The sequence below is a fragment of the Mercenaria mercenaria genome, chromosome 8, assembly GCF_021730395.1.
Source record: "Mercenaria mercenaria strain notata chromosome 8, MADL_Memer_1, whole genome shotgun sequence".
In the NCBI taxonomy this organism is placed as follows: Eukaryota; Metazoa; Mollusca; class Bivalvia; order Venerida; family Veneridae; genus Mercenaria; species Mercenaria mercenaria.
The window spans coordinates 69,332,956-69,356,576 of NC_069368.1; the positions used below are offsets into that span (position 1 = coordinate 69,332,956).

At 35.1% G+C, this 23,621-nt stretch overlaps 1 protein-coding gene across 1 annotated transcript in view; it reads right to left on the reverse strand.

The window, feature by feature from the left end:
- LOC123566139 (ras GTPase-activating-like protein IQGAP1) overlaps positions 1-23,621 on the reverse strand; it is a 179,966-nt gene that overhangs the window by 63,926 nt on the left and 92,419 nt on the right. The window contains 1 exon segment of the mRNA XM_053549182.1: positions 12,536-12,657. Within this exon segment, the coding sequence (XP_053405157.1) occupies positions 12,536-12,657 (122 nt within the window).

The following is a 23,621-nucleotide window of genomic DNA, read 5'->3' on the forward strand; positions in this document are numbered from 1 at the left end:
AATTGATCATGAGACATGTGGATATATTGGTTTTTGTTCAAACTGACTATGAGACATGTGGATATATAGGTTTTTGTTCAAACTGACTATGAGACATGTGGATATTTAGGTTTTGTTCAAATTGATCATGAGAAATGTGGATATATATGATTTTGTTCAAACTGACTATGAGACATGTGGATATATAGGATTTTGTTCAAATTGACTATGAGACATGTGGATATATAGGATTTTGTTCAAACTGACTATGAGACATGTGGATATATAGGATTTTGTTCAAATTGACTATGAGACATGTGGATATATAGGATTTTGTTCAAACTGACTATGAGACATGTGGATATATAGGATTTTGTTCAAACTGACTATGAGGCATGTGGATATATAGGATTTTGTTCATACTGACTATGAGACATGCGGATATATAGGTTTTTGTTCAAACTGACTATGAGACATGCAGATATATATGATTTTGTTCAAATTGATCATGAGACATGTGGATATATTGGTTTTTGTTCAAACTGACTATGAGACATGTGGATATTTAGGTTTTTGTTCAAACTGACTATGAGACATGTGGATATATAGGATTTTGTTCAAATTGACCATGAGACATGTGGATATATAGGTTTTTGTTCAAACTGACTATTAGACATGTGGATATATAGGATTTTGTTCAAACTGACTATGAGACATGTGGATATATAGGTTTTTGTTCAAACTGACTATGAGACATGTGGATATTTAGGTTTTGTTCAAATTGATCATGAGACATGTGGATATATAGGTTTTTGTTCAAACTGACTATGAGACATGTGGATATATAGGATTTTGTTCAAACTGACTATGAGACATGTGGATATTTAGGTTTTGTTCAAACTGACTATGAGACATGTGGATATATAGGTTTTTGTTCAAACTGACTATGAGACATGTGGATATATAGGATTTTGTTCAAATGGCCGATAATGGAGAATATATGTATCTATCTGATAATCAATAGACACGGGTCAACACGTATCTGTTTGGTAATTGATAGATACAAGAATAAACGTGTCAGTGTGGTAAAAGGTTAGTAGGACAATTTATTTATTTATTTGGGTTTTACGGCGCACCAACACAGTATAGGTTATATGGCGCCAAACAGGACTACAAATTTTGGTTCCACATCTCATTTACATCGAAATAAAAACATGAGCTATGGAAAATACATAATTATTAAGTGTTAGGTCAGAGGACGAGGTACACATTTTGGCATATCAATGGGGGAAAGGCCAGTGGGCTTTTTGGGGCTGTGGTGACAAGATAATATAGCAAACTAAACATGAAACATTTTTAATTAACAGGCAGTATGGATTGGAGATAGGCAGTCAATGTCTTTAATTGTTTTTAATTTGTGCTCTGTACATGAAATACAAGACAGGTTTGACATTTGAACTCAATATGTGACCTTGACCTTTGCCCAACAGACAAAGTAAATTAATATGTCTTCCACACCACTGTGTGGTGGGAGACATATTTACATGTGTAGTTAATCAATTACAATTAAATTAACTGAGCTTGGACTTAATACTTATTTTCAATTATTTGAAAAAGTGTAATTAATTACAATTATTCAACAAGTTAAAGCATAGCAAAAGTTCCTTCTAGGGCATATCTATATAAGTATAAAATGATCATCTTGTAAAATTTTGGTTGCAATGTCTGTTTTATACTGCCAAAAAATATCAGGTAAGTATTTACACAAGATATTTAACATAAATTGTTAAATCCAACAACAAATTAAATCGGTTACCACTTTCAGTAGAGTAAATACGGCAATAAGACATTGACCCGGTTAATCAATTACAATTCGATGCGTGAATTTGTTGCGCATAATTAGAGGGTCGCAATGTTTTTTTTTCCCAAATATTAACTATGCATTTCAAGGTAACGATAATATTTAGCTGTTTACATTTAAATTTGCTGATATATGTCTATCTGGTCGACTGAATGTATGTTATGTTCCTCAAGAATGGAGGAAATAACATCTTCAGGTTTAGTAATATGTAATCCACGGAACGCGTCCAGTCAGAGAGTCGCCTCAATTAGGAAAGAACAGTTTTGACATTTGAGCCCTAAATATTTGACCTACAAATATGGCTGTTGCACTCTGTATATCTTCATATTCTTTTCTAACTACCCATACCTTGAACGGTTACTGAGTTAAGGACAAGAAATATAACAGATGCATGAACAGGTAGAGAAACAGAGGCATACAACACAATATAATATCTTCGTTTTACTAAAACAGGCACGTTACATGTGTAGTTTGCAGCAGATCAAAAGTCCCTAGTTACCCAAGCATATAATAATGTTTTAGTGAAATTGACTCCATTTTCCTCAATATTTTACCATGGATAATTTCTTTTTTAACTTTCACAAAATTATCCTTTATTTTTTTCACTACACAAAGTAACATAAAATTTAACTGGTGTCTGAATATTTTTAATTAGAGAATCGCAGAAATGGCATGTGAAAATGAAAGTTCGCAGAAATTATCCAGACTTATTTCTACATCACTCTGCCTAAGCAGATCAGGAAGTAATGGAACTGAACTGGCTAGAAATACAACTTCTGGCCCCGTGTTCACAAAACGTTTTTCGTCTCAGCTGGTTTGAGTTTGAAATTTTATATCATTTACTAAAACTTCAGGTTAAATTCTAACTGAGATGACCACCATTATGAAAATCGTTTGAAAATCGTTAGTAACTTCAAATATTTTGATCATGCTATCTAGATATAAATGACAAAAAGTTTCATTATCAAACTCAGCTGAGACTGAAAATGTTTTGTGAACACGGGGCCTGTTCTTGAGCATTTGATGAACAGTGTAAGAAATGATCTTGAACATTTTGAAGGTGGCAGTGTTGGTGAAGGCACTGAGACACCAGAGAGTGATATTGACAGAATGATTGTTTTTCATAATATAGCTGTGAAAATGTCAGACGAAAACAAGGATGACTTAAAGAAAACAGGCAATGTATTTCTTCTTGATACCAGGATGTGTAATTCAGGTTATGCCCGTCTACAACTACTGCACCTTGCTGACACCAAGAATCCAATTTTTTATAGTATTTCAGATGATGTAGCCATTGAAGAAATACTAGAAGAAACAACAGAGGGAGTGTTTTTGTCAAGCAAGAAGTTTGCAGACTTGGCTGTATCTCTCATGCATCGTTACTGTCATGGACGTTCTAAAGTCTTTTATTGCCATGGTCCTTGTGCATCAACAGAACGAGTTAGTAGACGTGGATTTATAAATGGCAAGCCAGGTATTTCCAAACAGATAGACATTGCGCATGCACTAGAATGTATGGAATGGCCTGTTGATGCAAAAGAATGGATTACACGCAGACGTCTGCACAACTGGCCAAATAAGTCTCTGATAAAAAAAAATGAGTAACAAGAAGTGCTATGTTGTTCCCATCGGCAATCCAGAGTCAGAACATCATTCTCTAGAATGGAGAATATCCTATCTACTGTGTGAACGAGAACTTGTATGGAGTTTCAGTGACACACAATTACATTGTTACTTTATTCTGAAACGAATTCATAAACTTTATTTCGACAAAGTTGCTCCAGATCAACTTAGCTCATATAACATGAAAACAATTGTGTTTTGGTTGTCAGAAGAGAAAGGGCTTTCTATGTGGTTTGAAGAAAACTTACTGGTTTGTATAGCAACATGTTTGGACAGGCTCTATGACTGTATACATCAGAGACAGTTACACCACTATTTCAACAGCCATATCAATTTGTTTGGACACAAATTTCAAAATGATCAGCAGAAGAAACAGATTTTGGAGAAAATACATAAAATAAGAACAAACATCACTGCAAATGTGTTAAAATGTCTTCCTTCTGAGTGGGAATGGCCTCGTGAAATTCTTTCTTCAGAAACCTGCAGTTTTGAAAAACTTGGCTACAAGTTTGAAGTCTTGGAAAGCGATTTTTCAATTGCAAGAAAGGCTAATGAAGCATACCATCTATACAGAGACATGTTCAATTTACTACTGTATGTTACAACTGAACACTGAGACATCAGACACATCCTATGTCAAATGACTGCATTTATGGAGGACCCACCAGAAGGAACCAACTCTCTATTCATAGAAATGACAATGATGTTTTTGGTCTTGAATTTTGCAATGGCATGCTTCAGAGAAATAACTGTACAAGAAGATGAGGCATTTCAAACTTGCATTGAATCAATACCTATCTCATCTGAGGATATGACAGAAATGGTTTCCTATGCTAGCAAGATGGATGGAATGTCTGGAGTACTGTACCTTGCTACAATTTATCAGTTTTTAAGAAATTATTCAATGTCAATGATAATTGTTAATACATTATTACAAAAACCCAAGTACTTAATATATTCCGGGTGGTGTTCAACATACAGAAGTATACATTTTACAAGAGATGGACTTTCCAAGCAAGTACCAGACATAATATTTCAGGGTGAAAAGGAAATAAAACATGCTGCCCATGATGTAATTTTCTCATATAAAGATGTTCACTGTGTCCCCTATCCACTGAAGTTTGAATGTGCTCTAGCTGAATTTGACGGTAGTTACAATAACATTGTAATACATCCATGCATTTATGCTAACTTCTTGCTGTGCTATGGAAATTATGCTTCCAAAAATTTCTCAAGCTTCAAAAAGAACCTGAAATTTCTTCAGATATCAGTAGAGGAATCAAAAGGAGGTCGTGAGAGGCATCATGCTCTAAACATTCTGGCAAACTGCTATCTTCTAGATGGAAATTCACTGAAGGCATTTGAGTGCTTTAAAGAATCTTTGCAGGAAACAGAACTCAGAGAAGTTCCAAATGCTGCTGCTTATCATATAGCAATAATTTTGCTAAAGTGCTTTGAGAAAAATAAAGAACCTCAAATTTCCCACTGAATGTCAACAATTTGCATTTCTAAAAAAAACTCAAAGGCAATGTTAGAATACTGAAAAAACATTCAAGTGAAGTGATATCATACTCAGACCAGCTGTTTCTAAAAAGTTTTTACTACAGTCGAACATTCTTTCACATTTTAATGATTTAAAAAATCCTAGCAGATGGAATAAATACATGAATAACATTGCCTTTCCCTTTAAGGTATTTGAATTGTTACTTTTCATAATAAAGCTTTTTATTGTTGATAGTTGTTGGTTTGTTCTTCTGTTACTTTACCTACCTATTGTAATTAACAAGCAAATGTTACCATTAGAATTGTTCTTCCGTTAAGTAGCATGCAACTGTTACATTAGAAGTGACAAAGCAATTCAATAAAGAGACCGAAGATCATTTCTGTGAAATTAATCTGAAATATGATGGTATGTGTCACTGGTGAAGTTTAGCTTAAAACCAAATCAACAGTTGGAACCCTTAACACTGCAATCTTGCTTGTGGGGACACTACAATGGAGCAGTATTTTTCTGCATGACATACATAATGCTAGCTGGAATATAGCTAAGTCATAATGTTATATATACTTACGTCAACCTAACCAACAAATAAAAACATATTTTGCATAAATATCAAGTAATAATCCTTATAAATGATAACTGAGGCATTCCTTTAAAAAACATTATCGTGTTTCCCTTACCAGAGAATATAGAAAATGAGACAAAAAGCTGAAAAATATATTTTTTAGCCTTTGCTGAAAGTGAAAAATGTTATTAAGTCAATACAACCTCATCCATTTTCATACTACATAACATCACTTTTTCAAAACTCTGTTACTGGGTCAGTCGTATCTTTTGGAATCATTACAAAATCAAAATCGGAGATTGTGAACTTTACTATGTATTGACGATCCATATATTTCGAAATCAATATCTCCTCACAGGAGTGCCCAACAGTATAGAGTGGTGGACCTATGCTCACGGTATTTTGTAAATATATTATCCTTTTAAGAAGCAAGAAAAGATTATTATTTCAATTTGCCTATACAAAAACATAAAGTTATCCTCCTTTTATCGAAACATATTGTTGATGTGCGTCATCACATGACTTAGTCGTCTTGTGAGCTATCGACACGGCATACGTGAAAATGTGAAATTTCCCCCTGAAGGGAACGAACCTATGCTGGCGGTATGATATATCTATCAAACTAAGGATGAAACAAAATTTCAGCAGGCTAAAAATGAACAATCAAGCATATGCGAGTATAATATTTGGAATATTACTCATTTATTATGTGAAAAACAAAAGAAATGAATTTAAAATTTAAAATGAATTTAAAATTTAGTATGTGCCTCTATGAGTATATTTCTCTTACAGAAATGGAATCACTATTAGAACAAAGCTTAAAAACGTATAATAATGCAATATAAAAACAGAATGTTCAAGAATTAATGATTCAAACAACGACAGTGATTAACTCACTAATGTTTCCTACACTTCTTTGGTGTGTAGGATAATTACTCCTCCCTACATCTCAGCAAGAGCCATTTGGACTTCGTCAAAATACTATGATCAACATCGATCTTTTCATGGTTCGACAGGCACTCGTAGTGTAGCCAGGCGTCACATTCATCACATATTGATCTTAAATGTATCTTACCGTATTTTCCCGAATTAAGGCCCCCCCCCCTCTAATTAACGCCCCCCACCCGTTTTGGAGGAGGAAAAAAAGTCAACAAGAACAAAAAAAATCACCTATCTCATTTTTATAAGTCCACATAATAAGTAATTTACAGTAAGTATCCAATGTATTAAGAATTAAACACACTTTTAAACAGTACATGTACCGTAAATCCAAAACGTTTAGACTAAGTACGGTAAGTATCCAATCATCAAATAGAAAATTAAACAGTAAATCCATTTTTGATTTGTTTTTGCACCACCCGCGCACAAGCTTCCTGTCGACTTTAAACATATTTGCGGCAAAGTGTTAACCTTTTCTTCTGCAGTTTTAATAACTTTTAATTTAAAAGCCGGCATATAAGCAGCGTGTCAAACCACTGACATTGTGTATTGCTACCCGCATGTACTAAGGAAAGTATTATCGGAGTACACAGCTGTTTGGGTATGATGACGTAATGTGTAATGTCGCGAGCGTGTCACGGAATACATGAGGTACCGTATTCAAATGCATAATTTTAAGACACACTGCATTAAATTGGATGCCAAATAATTACGTTTTGGGGGAATTAAACAACACAGAAACACTTTACAGTTGGTTTGAACGATGTTTTTAAGTTTTGTAAAAATTTTAATTTTTAATTTTTTTACCTCAAATGGACGCCCCCTCTTTGGAAAATGTAACGCCCCTGGGGGCGTTTATTCGGGAAAATACGGTATATCTGAATTCAATACATGATTTCTAAAAGACTATCTTTAGCTGGGTGATTTTGACGTATTTGTCTGAGATTTGTGTGACGAAAACAGATTGCGTAAAATGTATCGGTTGCTGTATACGTCACGTGAGTGGCACGCGCGGCTATCGCTATGTTTGTTGTAAAGGCATTTCACAACTGGTCGGTGTTGAACTAAGTATGATGAAATATTTTTATCTGTGCTTCTGCAGAGAGCGTATTTATCGAAATACCGCGAGCACAGGAATACCGCAAGCATAGGTTCCACCACTCTATACATTAATCACAGCAAATCACTTATGACTCGTGAAATACCTACTTCTTCAGCAAACTACTTGTCATGGGCCATAACTACAGAGCAAATGTTTATATGGCTGGTTATCAATCTAACAACTGACAAAATAATTTGCCCATAAACATCATGACCAAGTCTGGAGAACATTGTGTAAGAACTGCTTACATTATTAATCAGAAACTGTCAATTTTTGTAATTTTATGTAATTCAGGGACCATAACTCAAAAGTAATTGAGACTATCTGGCTGGTCATCTCCTAATTGTTGGAAATATTATGCCCATTAACATTGTGATTAAGTCTGGTGAACACTAGACAAGAACTACTCCAGTTTCAGAGAAGACATTGTCAGCTTTCGCAATGTTTAATAATTCAAGGGCTATAGCTACAAAGACTTTGGGGATCCAGATGGTTATCACTCTTGGTGGAGATCTTATGCCTTTAAACAATGGCTGAACAATAAATAAGAAAAGCTCAAGTTAGCGAGCAGACATTTCCAGTACTTGATTGATGTTTTCAGAATAAAAATTAACTTTAATATATAGAAAACTTATATATGCAAGCTGAAAAAGAAAATTAAAAAAAGTTTGAAGAAATGTTTATTACCAAAAATTCTCTGTTGGACTTATCATGCTGAAGCAATAAATTTGTTGTTGTTTTGTTTTTTGTAATCAAAATATGGCTACAGGTTATGCACACTGTTTTGTTTTTCTGACAAAAATTTTTTCGGGCAAAGAAAGCAGCTTTTAAACCGTCTTACTTTGAAAAATTTTAATCAAACAACCTTCCCAAAAATTCAAATGCAATAAAAGCGGTATGCATGTCCAAAAAAAGACAAATCAATGTCATACCCTATAAAATTTTAACCCTTGCCCCAAATAATGCATTTACAAAGGAAACTGACAAAAAATAAAAAAATCTACAAATTGTTAAATTTTATCTTTTTTAAATTCCATTTCTTTTTTTTCTGCCATTTTTCTAAAATTCATTTGCACAAAAGGGGAGAAGTGTATAAAAAGAAAAAAAAGAAATATTTTGACACATACCCCTTTCAATTCCCCTTTGGGAAAAGCATTTAAAATGAAATTAATTCAAATCAGCCATAACAATCACGCATCTTTTCCACATAATCCCAATTTAAAAAATTTTACAATGATTCATAAAAGGGCTTAGATGAAGTTGTCGAAAATATTTTTAGAACTCATTCTTGGAGGAAGTTTTTAAAAAAAGTTGAGTGCAGTAAAACCTTAAATAAGACCAACTCCCAAACCCATCCACAGATTAAAGCCCAGTGATTTTTTAATTTCAGCCTATGGAAAATTTTAAATCACTGTAAAAAATTTTCTTTCCAATGGAGGGATATTGGCGAATTTCTCAGTGAATGCAATACAAAGGGGGGGAATTTAATGTTTAAAAGTTTACCTATTATTTCCTAAATCAAAAAAAAATAACACATTATTGTATTACTAAAAACATTTTTTAAAAGAATACAAAAATTTAGGGCAATATAAAAGAAAAAAATCAATGTCCCAAAAAAAGGTCATAAAAAAAATGAACGAACATTGGAAAACTGAAACAAACGGTATAATGACCCGGGATCGCTCACCTGATAATATAGCTATGTTTCAAAGATCAAATGATGATAAAATTTTAAGAAAGTCAGTAGGTCCTTTTCAGGGGTCAATGATATTCGTTTTACGTTTGGTGTGCAAAAATGTGTTGCATCAAATTTCAAGGCTGTATCTTAAACAAGAGCTGTGAAGACAGTCAAGCTCGACTATTAAAAAAATTTTGACCCAGAAGCGGGAAATATTCCCCAAAAAATTTAAATATCAAAAAGTTTTAATTCAAAGGGGGGAATAATTTGCCCAAAAATGCATATAGTTAGGGGGACTTGCTGTTTCAATTTTTTAAAACCCCCAAAGGCACAGGGAAAATTTCAATTCAATATCGCATTAGTTTTGGAGTAAAATGCATGAAAAATTTTAAACCCAAAATTTTTCGAAGCCCAAAAAAGGGGCTTTGGGGCCAAATGAAGGTCGAGTTAGGGGACTTACCCCTATCAACTAGTTTTTAAAACCCCCAAGACACTGAAAAGTTTCAAATCAATATCGCATTATTTTTTGGAGATAATAATTTGCAGTAAATTTAAAACCAAAAAATTTTCTAAGTCTAAAAGGGGGCATAATTTGCTCAAAAAACATGTCGGGTTTAGGATTGACCCTGGGTTGGGGTAATTGATCTAGAAAAAAGAAAAAAAAGTTTTAATCTATATGCCTTTAGAAATGTTGTATGACTGCCCAAAAAATTTAACCAAATTTTTCTAAGTCCAAAAGGGGGCATAATTTGGCCAAAATGAAAGTAATTTTGGGGACTTGCTGCTACAACTATTTTTAAAACCCCCGAAGACAATTTTAAATTTTTCAAATAAATATCGCATTATTTTGGGATAGTAATTTGCATGGAAAACTTTAACCAAATTTTCTAAGTCAAAAAGGGGGGCAATTGTCAAAATAAATGTAAGTTATGGGTCTTGACCCGTGGGGGGGGTAATTGATCTAGAAAAAGAAAAAATTTTCCCAAATCATATGCCTTTTAAAAAATAGTTTATTACTTGCACGAAAAAATTTTAACCAGAATTTTTAAGCCAAAAGGGGGCATAATTTGGCAAAAATAAAGCAAGTTGGGGGATTGCTGCTACAACTAGTTTTTACCCTGAAGACTATGGAAGTTTCAAATAAAATATCTGCGTTAGTTTTGGAGATAGTAATTGCATGTAAAAATTTTAACCCAAAATTTTCTAATAAAAAAGGGGGGCAAATTTGCTCAAATAATGCAGATTTGGGATTTTCCCGGGAAAGGTTGGTAATTGACCTAGAAAAAGAAGAAATTTTTTTCAAAGCTATACCCTTTTTTTTGAGGGCTGATTACTTGTCCCAAAAACTTAACCAAGGTGTGCGCAGACCCGGGTGAGTAAAAAATACTAGACTATTTTTCGAATAGTCGAGCTAAAAACAAAAAAAGTGGTCGTTGGTAAAGGTTTCAAGGTAAGTGAAAAATTACTTGGGTCATCAGGTAATTATTTTTAAAACCTTTTGGGAAAATAGGATCAAATGTTTTTTTAAATATTTTTTCCTATAAAAATCACAAGTAACTAAGTTACCCCAGGGTGGGGCTTCTTTTAACCCCAGGGCATAATTTGAACAATTTTGGTTGAGGAAAAAATACTAAAATGCACATCCAAATATAAAAGCATAGGTTTATGGTTTCAGAAAAGAAGATTTAAAAAAAAAAAAAAATCCTATATAAGTCTAATAAAACTTTGGCCCCGCAGGGCAGGGCCTTTTTTTCCCCCCGGGGGGTAATTTTGAAAATTTTTTGGAGAGGACCTAAGACAATGCTAAAAAACCCAAATAAAAAAGGTCTAGTATTGGGTTTCAGACAAGAAGTTTTTTTAATTTTTTTTCATATGTAAGTCTATGTAAAACTGAGACCCCGGGGGGGGCCATATTTGACCCTAGGGGAAATTTGAACAATCTTAGTAGAGACCACTGATGATGCACATTAATTAAAAGCCTGGGTGTGTGGTTTTGTACAAAAGTTTTTCAAAGTTTTCCCTATTAAGCTTATAAACCATGTGACCCCGGGGCGGGGCCTTTTATTTGACCCTGGGGGGTAATTTTGAAAAATTTTGGCAGAGGCCCACTAATGAGCTACACAACCAAATACAAAGGTTATGCATTGTTTTTTTGGAAAAGAAGTTTTTTTAAATTTTTTCCTTTTTTTTCCCATGGAAACCAGAGTTCGCAGGAATTTCAATTCTTTGAATAATTCTGAAAGGGGGCCCCCCAAAGGATCATTCCTGTAATTTTGGGTGTAATTCTGCCCAGGGGTTTTTTCAAAAAGAAGGTTTTTTTTGAAAATGTTGAGGACACAGCGCACCCCGCCGACAGACATTGAGAGGTCACAAAGCTAAACAGAGCCTTTGACCAGGTGTGCTAAAAAGTTATTTTTTATTTTTTTTTAAAGATTTTTCAACAAAATTGTTCCTTCCACTCTGAAACCCATAGCAAAAATTTTTTAAAAATACCAACAGCATGACTGTCACATATTTTTTTAAAGTGCATTATTATGAAATTGTACATACACTTTTTTGCAACCCTATAACACAAGGACTTTTCTGCTATTTAAGACCTATCTACTTATCATAAATTAGTTATATAAAAACTTAAAAGGTTATGGGGTGGTGGAAAAACTTTTTTTTCATAGATTTTTCCCAAAAAGTTCCCAAAAATGTTTAAACATAAAAATTAATTTTTTAAGGAAATTTTCCTTTTGGGGTTAAATAATCGGGTTAAAAATTTTTAAATTTTTTTATGCCCAAGTCAAACACTTTCACTTCAAAATGTTTTTGGGTCATAATAGGTTTCAGTACGAAAGACTTATTTTCTGGGACATTAAGTGTTATAGGTACTTTATGTACTTTGATATGATATACAGAAAACTTTAGTGATATGTGAAATACTTCAAATAAAGTCAATAATCTACATTATTTAAAGTTACAAAAGCTGCGCAGCAGAAATAAGCTAAAATTGCAATGCCTTTATGCAGTATGTATATACAACATCTACAGAGAAACAGTAACTGACTTTAACATATATTATTGTCTCTATTTTGGTATCAACATATAAAAAAACTTACATGATTCTTTTTCCAAACCTCTTAAATAATTTTGTAAAAGGAACTTTTCTCGGACATTGCTGCCGAAATTTGAAAAGTGAATAAATCCGATTCCAAAATTTGTCGCTTATCCTGGGGCATTTAAAATTTTTAGTTTCCCAGGTATGTGGGAAATTTGTTGCGGTGATAGAACAAATTCTGTACCCTCCTTCGATCATGTTTTCTTTCACATCATTTTCGTCCCTTGGGAAAGACGCACTTTTACGATTTCCCCCTGGGGGTTTTTCTCTTTGTTTTGCTAATTTTTTATTATGCATCACCACATCCTGTAAAACATCAATCAAAATGTCCGTTTGTTCTTTTGTGGTTTTATAATAATGCAATTTATTAAAAATATGTTTTGTTTGTTTTGGGTTTAATGCTGTTTTTTTTTCAGCAGTATTTCAGATATGTAACGGTGGGCAGTTAACCTAACCAGTGTTCTGGTTTCTGCCCCGTAAAAAACCCTGTTCTCTGCAAGTAACTTCCAATTCCCCCACATGAATCAGAGGTGGAGGACAAATGATTCAGAATAAGGGGTTTTACAAATCTTCAGGGGAAAACATCGGCCCGCTTGGGGGATCGAACTTGCCCCCTGCCACCCTTTCCCCTGTGCTCTCATTCTAAGCAGGCGTTTTAACAAAGGACCATGATGGCCCTAAATCGCTCCCCTGTTCCCCATGCCCCAGTTTTGGTATGACCTCGTTTTTTAATATTATTTGACATAGTACCTACTTTTGAGCTCATGGCCCTTTGGAACTTGACCAGTATTACAAGATAAAAAATTCGAAAAATTTTTATGAGATCTATTGAAAAATGGTCTCTAGAGAGGCACAAGGTTTTTTTTTTATTTGACTTTGCCCTAGTTTTCGAAGGTATGTGACCCTGTTTTGAACTTTCCCAAGTATCATAAAGGTAACTTCTCACTAATTTTCATGAAGATCTCTGAAAAATATGGCCTTAGGGGTCACAAAAATTTCTTTTTTTTATACCTATGGCCTATTTTTTGACCGCAGTGACCCTTTTTCAAAACGATTAGATATCATCAAGGTAAACTTAGATAAATTTTTTCTGAAGACCATTGAAAAATTGGGCCTCTAAAAGGGGGCAAAAGATTTTTCTAGTTTTAGCCCTACTGACCTATTTTTTTTAACCCCGCGTTAAACCCAGTTTAAAACCGGACCTAAAAAAATATAAAAGATAAATTCAACCCAACTTTCATACGACCCCATGAAAAGAGGCCTCTAGAGAGGTCACAAGGTTTTTTTATTTTTGACCTACGACCTAGTTTTTTAAGGCAGGGGGACCCACTTTCAAACTTGACTAAATCATAAAGGGGTGAACTTTCGCCCAAATTTTTCATGAAGATCCATTCAAGGGTACCCCCTTTTAAAGGGGTCAAAAGGTTTTTTTTTTTTAGCCCTACTGACCTATTTTTGACGCAGTTGACCAAGTTTCAAATTTGACCTATATATCATAAAGATAAATTCAAAAAAACTTCTACAACCCCATGAAAAATAGGGGGCCTTAGAGGGGTCACAACGTATTTCATTTCTGACCTACTGACCTATTTTCGCGGCACGTGCCCCCTTTTTCAAAATTTGACCTAGATATCATCAAGATGAACATTCGACCATTTTTATGGAGATCCATTCACAAGTAGGGGCCCTAGGGGTCAAAAGGGTTTTTTCTTTTTTAGACCTACACCTTTTTTTTCCCGCACTTGCCCCTGTTTCGAACTTGATTGATATCTCAAAGAACATTAACCCAACTTTAACAGACCCATGAAAAATAGGGCCTCTAGAGGGCAAAAGGGTTTTTTTTTTATTTGACCTATGCCCCTTTTTTTGATGGCACGTGACCACTTTCAAATTTGACCTAGATACATCAAGGTAAACATTCGACCAATTTTTTTGAAGTCCATTCAAAAGTATGGCCTCTAGGAGGTCAAAAGGTTTTTTCTTTTTTTAACTATGCCCTAGTTTTTGACCGCACGTGGCCCAGTTTCGAACTTCCCTTAGTTATCTCAAGAGAAATTAGACCAATTTTTCTACAGATCCCTAAAAAAATATGGCCTTTAGAGGGGTACAAGGTTTTTCTATTTTTTTGACACGATTTTCTGATGCCACGTGCCCCAGTTTCGAACTTGACCTGATATCACAAGGTAAAACTTCTGACCAATTTTCATGAAATCTTGTGAAATATAGGGCCCCTCTAGAGAGGCACAAGGTTTTTTCTATTTTAGCCCACGCCCTAGTTTTTGACCGCACTGACCCGTTTCGAACTTGACCTAGATATCATCAAGGGGAACATTCTGCCCAATTTTCATAAAGATCCAGAAAAAGGGCCCCTCTAGAGGGGTACAAGCAAAATTTTTACGCCGCACGGACGGAAAAGGATGCTGCGCGATCCAAAAGCTCACCTTTCCTTTGTGACAGGTGAGCAAAAAATTGACATGTATTTCAATTTATATGTTACAAATGTGCGATTTTTCATGGAGGGGGGAACAGCATGGAAAACCAAACAAAACAAGTTTAGGTTTTAATTGGCCTATTATCTTTATCTTGTAAAACATTAAAAAATCTTTTCATTGAAAAAAAAAAAAAGCAGTGTAAACGCCAAAAAGCACAGGGCCCCCTTTACATTTTAGCTAAAACAACTGTTTGGGATAAAACCAAACAAGAGCTTTAAAGGGGACAGCAACACTCGACATTAAACAGCCTTGTCAATTGAAGAATATTAAAGTCCAAAAAAGGGGGCATAATTTTTTAAAATGCAAAGCAGAATTAGGGAACCCGTGAAATGCAACCGATCATCAAGTGAACAAGTGTGTGAAGTTTCAACCCTTCCTTTAGTGGGTACTGAGATACCAAATTTACATACAAAACCTTAAAAAAAAATTTTCAAAGTCAAAAAAGGGGGCATAATTTTGAAAAAAAAGCAAAATGATTAAAGGGAACCCTTGCAATGCAGGTCAGATCTTCATAGGGAACAAGTGTGGGGATTTTCAATCCTATTCCCCATATTTTTTGGTCCCACTTAAAAAAACCTTAAACCAAAAATTTCTATGTCGAAAAAGGGCCATTTTTTTGAAAAAAAGTAAAATAGGTTATGGAACCGGAAATGTTAGTCGTTTATCACAGTGAAAAAGTTGTGGAAGTTTAATTCTTTCCCCACAAGGGGTTACGAGTACCAGCTTATTTACAAAAATGCAGGGGGTAGTGCAATAGCTCTCCCTATTCTTTGAATAGTCACTAACAAATGTTCAAGTAAAATTTATTTAAAACTTTAAGCACAAATTTTTTTTTAAAAATTTTTTAAAAGGACTATAGGTAAAAATAACACTGTCTGAAAAAATAAATGCCCCCAATCCCCAAGACGGGGGTCTAGGTAACTTCAGACTGACGTATTTTGTGACCTGGAAAGGGGTCACTTCTGACCCTTAACAATCGGCATGAAGTTGAGACCAAAACCTAAATGTTCTCAAGGTATTGAACCTCAACCCTTTAAACTTCATTTTGTCCCTAAACCCCAAAAAAAAGTGCACTTTCTGCCATAACAGTGTGCTCAAATTTTAAGGGCTCTCCCAATGTATTCTTAGTTTTTGACAGAAATTTTTTCATGGTGACCATGAACTTAAACTCCCTATCTCCCCCAAAAATTACTGACTTTCATAATCCATGACTACAATCGCACTGGTGACCTGCCCTTTTGCCCTACTTAACCCAAATACAACGGATTCATCAAGTGACAAAAAAATATCAGACTCAGTAAGATCCATATGGGCTCACCTGAAGTGAAAATTTTTTTTTTGATAAGGGGGCCCTTTTTAAAACATCCTTGGGTCAAGGTCATGTTCCAGCTGCTGTTTGACTTTTTTCCTTCACTCATGTTCTTTCTTTCTGTAGGTTAAAAATTTACTATTAGTCAACTTTATTCCCCTTTTCTGCAAAGGAAAATTTGACAGTTGTTCATTAAAATAATTTCTAGAAAAACCATTTTTTGAACATTTTTTTTTTCGCTCGGGGGGTTTTAAAATTGGCAAATAATTATGAGGGTGCGTTGCTGATAATAAGAGCTGTCTCCTGGATGCAATGCCCCCGATGGAACTTTGAATAATAGTTAGGGCCCGGGTTTAAGAGTTTAGGCCCTTTGCCTACAGCCCTGGGCTTGCGCGCACACATGGTTTTACTGTGCCACATTCATGCGTAGTTATTTTAAAATCCTGCAAAATGACAAAGATATGGACGGCCCGCCCATCAATGCACATCATAAAAGCCCCTTTAACGTCTAAGGGGACCTTGCCTTTGAGTACAGCCTGGTCTTGCAGGGGACCGTCATTTACTGTGGTACACATTATGCTGTTACTTGAAAATCCATCCAGGGATGACAAAAAAATTTGGCCCCGGAACCCCAACTATCATGAAAAATGCCCTTTTAATGTCTAATTGCCCTTGCCCTTTTAAAGTACGGGCCTGGGTTTTTCGCGTGACTGTCGTCTTCTGGTACAACATCCCAAGTTATTAAAAACATCCATCGAGAAAAGATATGGCCCCGGACCCCCCAAAATTCTGAAAAATGCCCTTTTAATGTCTAATGTGACCTGCCCTTTGAGCTACGGCCGGGGTCTTGCGCGCGACACGTCATCTTCTGTGGTAACATTCCCCCAAGTTACTTGAAAATCCCCCATCGATACAAAAATATGGACCGGACCAAAAATTTGGGGAAGTTTGACAGACCGAAAGAGGAGGGTTCAAAAACTATATCCCCCCTTGGGGGGCATAAAAAAGTGTTCAAACACGGTTTTGCAAAAAAATATTTCTGGACATCTTTTTGAAAATTTAGTAAAAATGATAGAACACTTTTTTGGGAGCATTCCCCCAAACGGTTTGTCGTCACCCTTTTTTTAAAAATCCCAAAGACCGGAAACTTTAAGTCTTCATAACAGGGCACAAATGATGGTTATTTTGCCAAATTAAACCCAAAATGGGGTATAAATTAATTAAGCAGTTTGCTTTGTGACATTTCATTTTTTAAACATGTTTTAAATAAAATTTGATCAAATTTTGGAAAATTTTCAATGCTACAGGCCTAAATATAGTCAAATAATATCATTTTGTGATTAAAGCTTGTTAGTCAAATTTAAATTTATTCAAAAAACCCATTATATAAAGTATAGCCTTCTTTCTGAAAATTATACAACCATTATATATCCTGTAAAACAGACACCAAGGTGTAACAGCAGAATTTTCAACTTCTCAGCCGTAGGTTGGAGGTTCTTTTCTTGGTAAGAGCAAAATTTAAAAAGGATCACCAATATTTTAAATTTGGTTCAAATACCATCTTTTATATCCAGGAGAAGCAATCATTTTGGCAATAACATACGTTGTAAGACCTTTTTTCCAACTTTGAAGAAAAGTGCCCAACTGTTACAAAAAACACCCGTCAGATGAAAACGTTCGATTAGAGAGCAGACAAAGGGTAAATTCGTAGTTTTTTTAAATAATTTAAGGGCCAATATCCAAGAGTGCTTGGCGATTTTGGACGGTTATCAAAATTGGCCCAAAAATTTTCCAACAAACTTGTCACAATTTTATGAAAATTGGTTTAAAACTTTTTGACTTAGGGGGCTTTCAGTTTTTCAGTAAATTTAGGGGCCTAAACCCCGGGGTGTGGGCGATTTGGGGTTTGGGTTTTCGAACTTTGGCCCCAAAATTTGCCCACCACATTTTCAGCAAGTTTGGTGAAGCGATAAAACTGTATGACCGAGTGCGGCAAGGAAATTTCGTTTTTTTTATAATTCAAGGGCCATTTAGGGGCCTGGTCAATTTGGGTGGTTTGAACAAGGCCCAGATATTAGCCCCAAATTTTGTCACAAGTTTGGTGAAAAGATTAAATGTTTTACTTAAGAGAATGGGCTGATTTGGACGCTGCCCCCCCCCTGGGTTTCACATAATACACCCCCCTTTTTTCAGGGCGGGGGTTTAAAAATAAATACAAATTCCCAATTGTTTTTTAAGGGGTAGGGTATACTGGAAATCTTTATTTTTTTAGGAAAGAAATTTTTAGTTTTGTCAAAATGGGTACTTCTGTTTAAAACACAAAAAAATGGGAATTTTACTTTTCACTCAAATCGAAAATTTAAAAATTTCCTTACTCCCCCAGAAAAAAAGAGAGTTCATTTAAATCAATCAAAAATTTTTTCCAATTCCTCCAAAAGTCCCGCATCACTTGTGTCCCAAAAATGCACAAATCTTTTTTACACGTCAGGGTGGGTCCTTTTCATACACTGAAATGCAACAGTTTTATTTTACACTTTTCTATAATCATCCCTTTCCTTTTTAGACCTGACAAATACATTACTGAGACTCTGTAATATGCCTTGCCTTTTTAAAAACCCGACAAATTAACAGTTATGGCGTTCTGTAATCTTGCCTTTCCTTGTTAGAACTTACAAATAACACTTACCGAGAGCTTTGTAATTATGCCTTGCCTTGTTAAACCTGACAAATTAACACTTACTGAGTGCTCTGCAATCTTGCCTTTTTGCCTTTCCTTGTTAGAACTTACAAATAAAAACTCACTTAGAGCTCGTATTTTGTGCCTTTCCTTGTTAGACCTGCAAATTAAAATTACTGGTGCTCTGTAAATTTGCCCTTTCCTTGTAAACCTTAAAATTAAAAACTTTCTGGGACTCTGTAAGGCCCCGTTTGACCTGAAATTAACACTTACTGAAAGGGTCTGTAATTAAGCCTTTCCTTTTTAACCTGACAAATTAACAGTTACTGACAGTTCTGTAATCTTGCCTTGCCTTGTTAGACCTTACAAATTAACACTTACTTAGATCTCTGTAATTGTGCCTTGCCTAGTTAGACCTGACAAATTAACACTTTCTGAGAGCTCCGTAAACGTACCGCCTTGTTATACCTGACAAATTAACACTTGCTGGTGCTCTGTAATATCTTTGCTTTGCCAGACCTACAAATTTAAAACTTATGAAGCTTTAATTGCCCTTCCTTTTTAGACCGACAAAACCTGAAATTTTACAATTCACTTCCTGAAATATTGTAGAAAATAACAAGTGAATGAGTATTTCCATGCAAAACAAATCCCCCATGAAGGACCTATTTTCTTACGGGAGTTTAACATAATGAACTGATATCTGTCAATGATGTATAAAAATATTGTCTATATATACAATGTTTAAAACACATTGGATTTTAAAATGTGCATATAAAAAACCCCCAGTTTTTCTTCATATTGAAATGTTTTTGCCAAATTATAAAAAAAGTTATCTATAGTTATTTTTAAAAACCAACAAAAAGGGAAATTAATCTAAAAAAAAAAAAAAAAAAAAAAAAAAAAAAAAAAAAAAGTAAATTTATATAATTTAAATTTCCACAAAAACCTTTCCGGTAGAGAAGGTCAAAAAACACCTAAAAATTGGTGTAACATGCATGTTTTACCACAGAAAATGGGCTGTTTTTCTCTCGGCCAATAAAAAAATTACAAAAAAAACTATTTTAGTAACAACAAAGGGAGTAATTTTAAAAACAAGGGGGCCTCATGGGGGTGAACTTTGGGGCCAAATTACATCAAAATCCCCCATGCATAAAAAAAATGCCGGGGCAAAATATTCTTGAAATTTTTTACCCTTTTTCCCCTAAAATGACCTTGACCCAAGACCTAGGAACCCGGGTTTTTGCGATCAAACCGTCTTATGTTGGGGAACTTTTGCCAAGTTACATCAAAATCCCCGCATCAGGGAAAAGCTCCAACAAAGGCATTCTCGTGTTGCCCTTTGGTCTCTAAGTGTGACCTTGACATTAACCCCGGGCTTGGGTTTTTCCATCAAAGTTGTCTCATCCAGGGAATATTTGTGCCCAAATGTATTAAATCCTGTTTTTCTACAAAGTTATAGATGGCAGGAAAAAAAAAACCTTACCCTTTTATCTCAAGGTTGGGGCCTTTACCTTTAAGTAGGGACTTGGTGTTGCCATGACAGTCTCTATATGGGGGGCATTATCCAAACAATATTTTAATCCTTTATGGATGACGGTTCGGATCGGACGGAAAAAAACCCTTTTACCCTTTGGACCCAATTGTGACCTTGACCTTTGGCTAAGGTCCGGGATTTGGCATGACACGCGTCTCACATGGGAACATTTTTGCCCAATAATATTAAAATCCCCTTTTGAATGTCAGAGTTATGGACCCCACGAAAAGACCCTTTTAGCTATTTAAAAATTTGCGCTAAATGGACCTTGACCTTTAAGTAGGGGTCTGAAAGTTTTGCAAGAACATTGTCTAGTATAGGGACTTTGTGCCAAGTAATATTAAAATCCTTCCTGGACGGCAGGTTATGGACGGGACAGGAAAAAAGCCCTTTTCCTTTTACCTCCAAAGTGACTTTACCCTTTTAAACTGGGGGCTAGGTTTTACGATGACAGTTTTCTCTGGGGGAAAATTTTCCAGGTAAATTTTTAAAAACCCTTCGGGTAGGAGGTTATGTACGGACAGGAAAAAAGCTGTGTTTACTTTGACCCCCAACCCGGACCTTGACCTTTTAGTAGGGGTCCCGGGTTTTTCCCGAACGCGTCTCATCATGGGAAAAAATTTATGCCAAGTAAATTAAAAACCCCTTAGAATGGGGGTTTTTTGGGCCGGGCGGAAAAAAACCCTGTTGACCCTTTGGGTCCAAATTTTGACCTTGACTTTTAGTGGGGTCCGGTTTTTGGGTGACACTCGCTCTCAGGGGGGAAAATTTTGTCAAGTAATATTTAAATCACTTCATGGATGACAGAGTTATGGACGGGAACAAATTGCGGACACGGACGGACAAAGGACGGACGGAAAAAAAAACGATTCCCATAGCCCTGAAACTGGTTTTCAACCCGTGGGGTAATAAAAGTAAGTTGTAATTATCCTGAATTAACAAAAGGGGAAAGAATTCGTTAAAAGATTGTTATCCCGAAAAAATAAAAAAATTTTAAACATAAAAAAAACCCGGGGTTTTAAAATTTTCCAGTTTGTGGGTTTTGGGCCCATTTTTTGACTTTTCAAACCCATTCAAAGTGAAAAAACGAAAAAAATCGGGGGCCGTAAAAAATGCAGAAAAGTATAAATTTCGGTCTGATATCTCAAAACCATCTACTGTCAAGCAGGAAATTGTTGGTAACACCCCCAGATAACAAAAACGTGCAAACGGTTGATTGTCATTTGATAATGGGCCGTAATTTGCACTGACGCAAAACAGTGCTCGCGCGGCACTCCCTTTTTGTTTTTCAGCACCCACTGCAAGTATTAAACATTTTTGACTGGTTTTTTAAATTCTATGGATCCAAATCATTTCGACGGGGGGTCCCCTTTTTATTTAGAATCCGAGGGTGGTTTATTTCAAGAGGCTAAGTTGATCACGTAAAAAACAAATGGTCACTGCATTTATCAAATTTTACTTATAGGTCTTGATTTTAAAGAGACATCACCCTGAAAACCCATCAAAAATTTTTTTTAATTTCTTGATTTGAAAAAAATTCAAGAATCATTTGTTGGGGTCCCCTTGAAACAAGTGCAGAAATGTCTTTTCAAAATTTATCGACTGTGCAAAAAAAAAAAAAAACAAAAAAAAAAAAGGGTCTCAACACGAAATGACCCCTTTAGATTTAGTAAATTTCACAAGGAACAGAAATTATATTCACTGTAAAAAAAAGTACTATATTTGGTTTAATCTGACCTTGACCTTTTAAACCCATTAACCTAAAAAGAGATTAAGAGATCTTGGGCCCTCCACTGAGCCCTTTTTGAATTTTCAAAAAATTAGCTCAAGTCAAATTTCATTTAGGTACAAAACAATGTGTTGTGGTCCAAATTTGAAAGCGGGGTTGAGAAAAGTTTTAAAGCAGGTCCTAGATCAATTTCAAGGGAAAGTTCATTTCGGGAAACAGAAATATGCATGTCTCCAAAAATTTGGGGGGTACTTTGGGAAAAGTGAAAGCAAGTAACAATAAAAATCAAAAGTAAAATTTTTAATTCAAACCAAAAAAATGATGCAGTCCCAAAAAAAAAAATTTTAAGCCTGTACCTTCAAAAATGTGAAAGAGGTCACTGGTCAAACTTAAGATCGAAAATTCTTTCAGACACAAAAAAATTTTCTGTGGTTCAAATTTTTAAGGGTGTAGCTTGAAAATGTAGAAAATAGGTCATAGGTCAAAATCAAGGTCAATTTTATTTTGGAAACAAAACTATCAAGTGGTCCAAAATTTTAAGGGGCCCACCTTTAGAAATGTGAAAATAGGGGCCTAGGTCAATCTCAAAATCAAAGTTTTTTGTCACAAAAGTATGCTTTTGGTTCAAATTTGAAGGCGTGCTTGAAATGTGAAACAGGTCCCCTAGGTAAAATCAAAGGGCAAATTTTTTTCTGGAACAAAAAAAAAATTTCCCCTTGGCCAAATTTTAAACCTGTACTTTCAAAAATGGAAAGTGGTCACTAGTCAAAACAAGGTCAAATTTTATTTCGGAACACAAAACTTTGCAAATGGTCCCAAATTTTAAGCCTGTACCTTTAGAAATGTGAAAGTAGGTCACTGGCAATATCAAATCAAAGTTCATTTCAGTACACAAAATATGCTTTTGGGTTTAAATTTTAAGGCGAGCTTGAGAAATGGAAACTAGGTCATAGGTCAAAATCAAGGGCAAATTTTTTTTGGGAAAAAAAAACTATGCATTGGTCCAAAATTTGAAGCCCGTACCCTTTAAAAATGTGAAAGAAATCACTAGGTCAATAACAATGTAAAAATTTTTTTCAGTACCAAATCAGCTTTTGGGCCAAATCTGAAGGCGTAGTACAGAAATGGAAAGTAGGTCACTAGGTCAAGATCAAGGGGCAACTCTGTCAAGGGGTTTATCTTGCCCCTCAAACTTACATTGGTCCAAAATTTTAATATGTAAGTTTGGACAGAAAAATTCTAAGTTTTTTTCCCCATTAAGTCTATATGAACCATTGACCCTGGGCGGGCCCTATTTGACCGAGAGGGATAACTTTAACAAAATTGGTAGGAACCCCTAAATAAAGCTACATTAAAAAAACCCAAAACCCAAAACTTTGCGGTTTTTACAAGAAATTTCAAAGTTTTTCCCCCAAAAAGTATTGTAACATGTGACCCCCCGGGCGGAGCCTATTTGCCTAGAGGAATAATTTGAATAAACTTTGTAGAGGATCTGATGATGTCATAACAAAATACAAAGCCCAGAC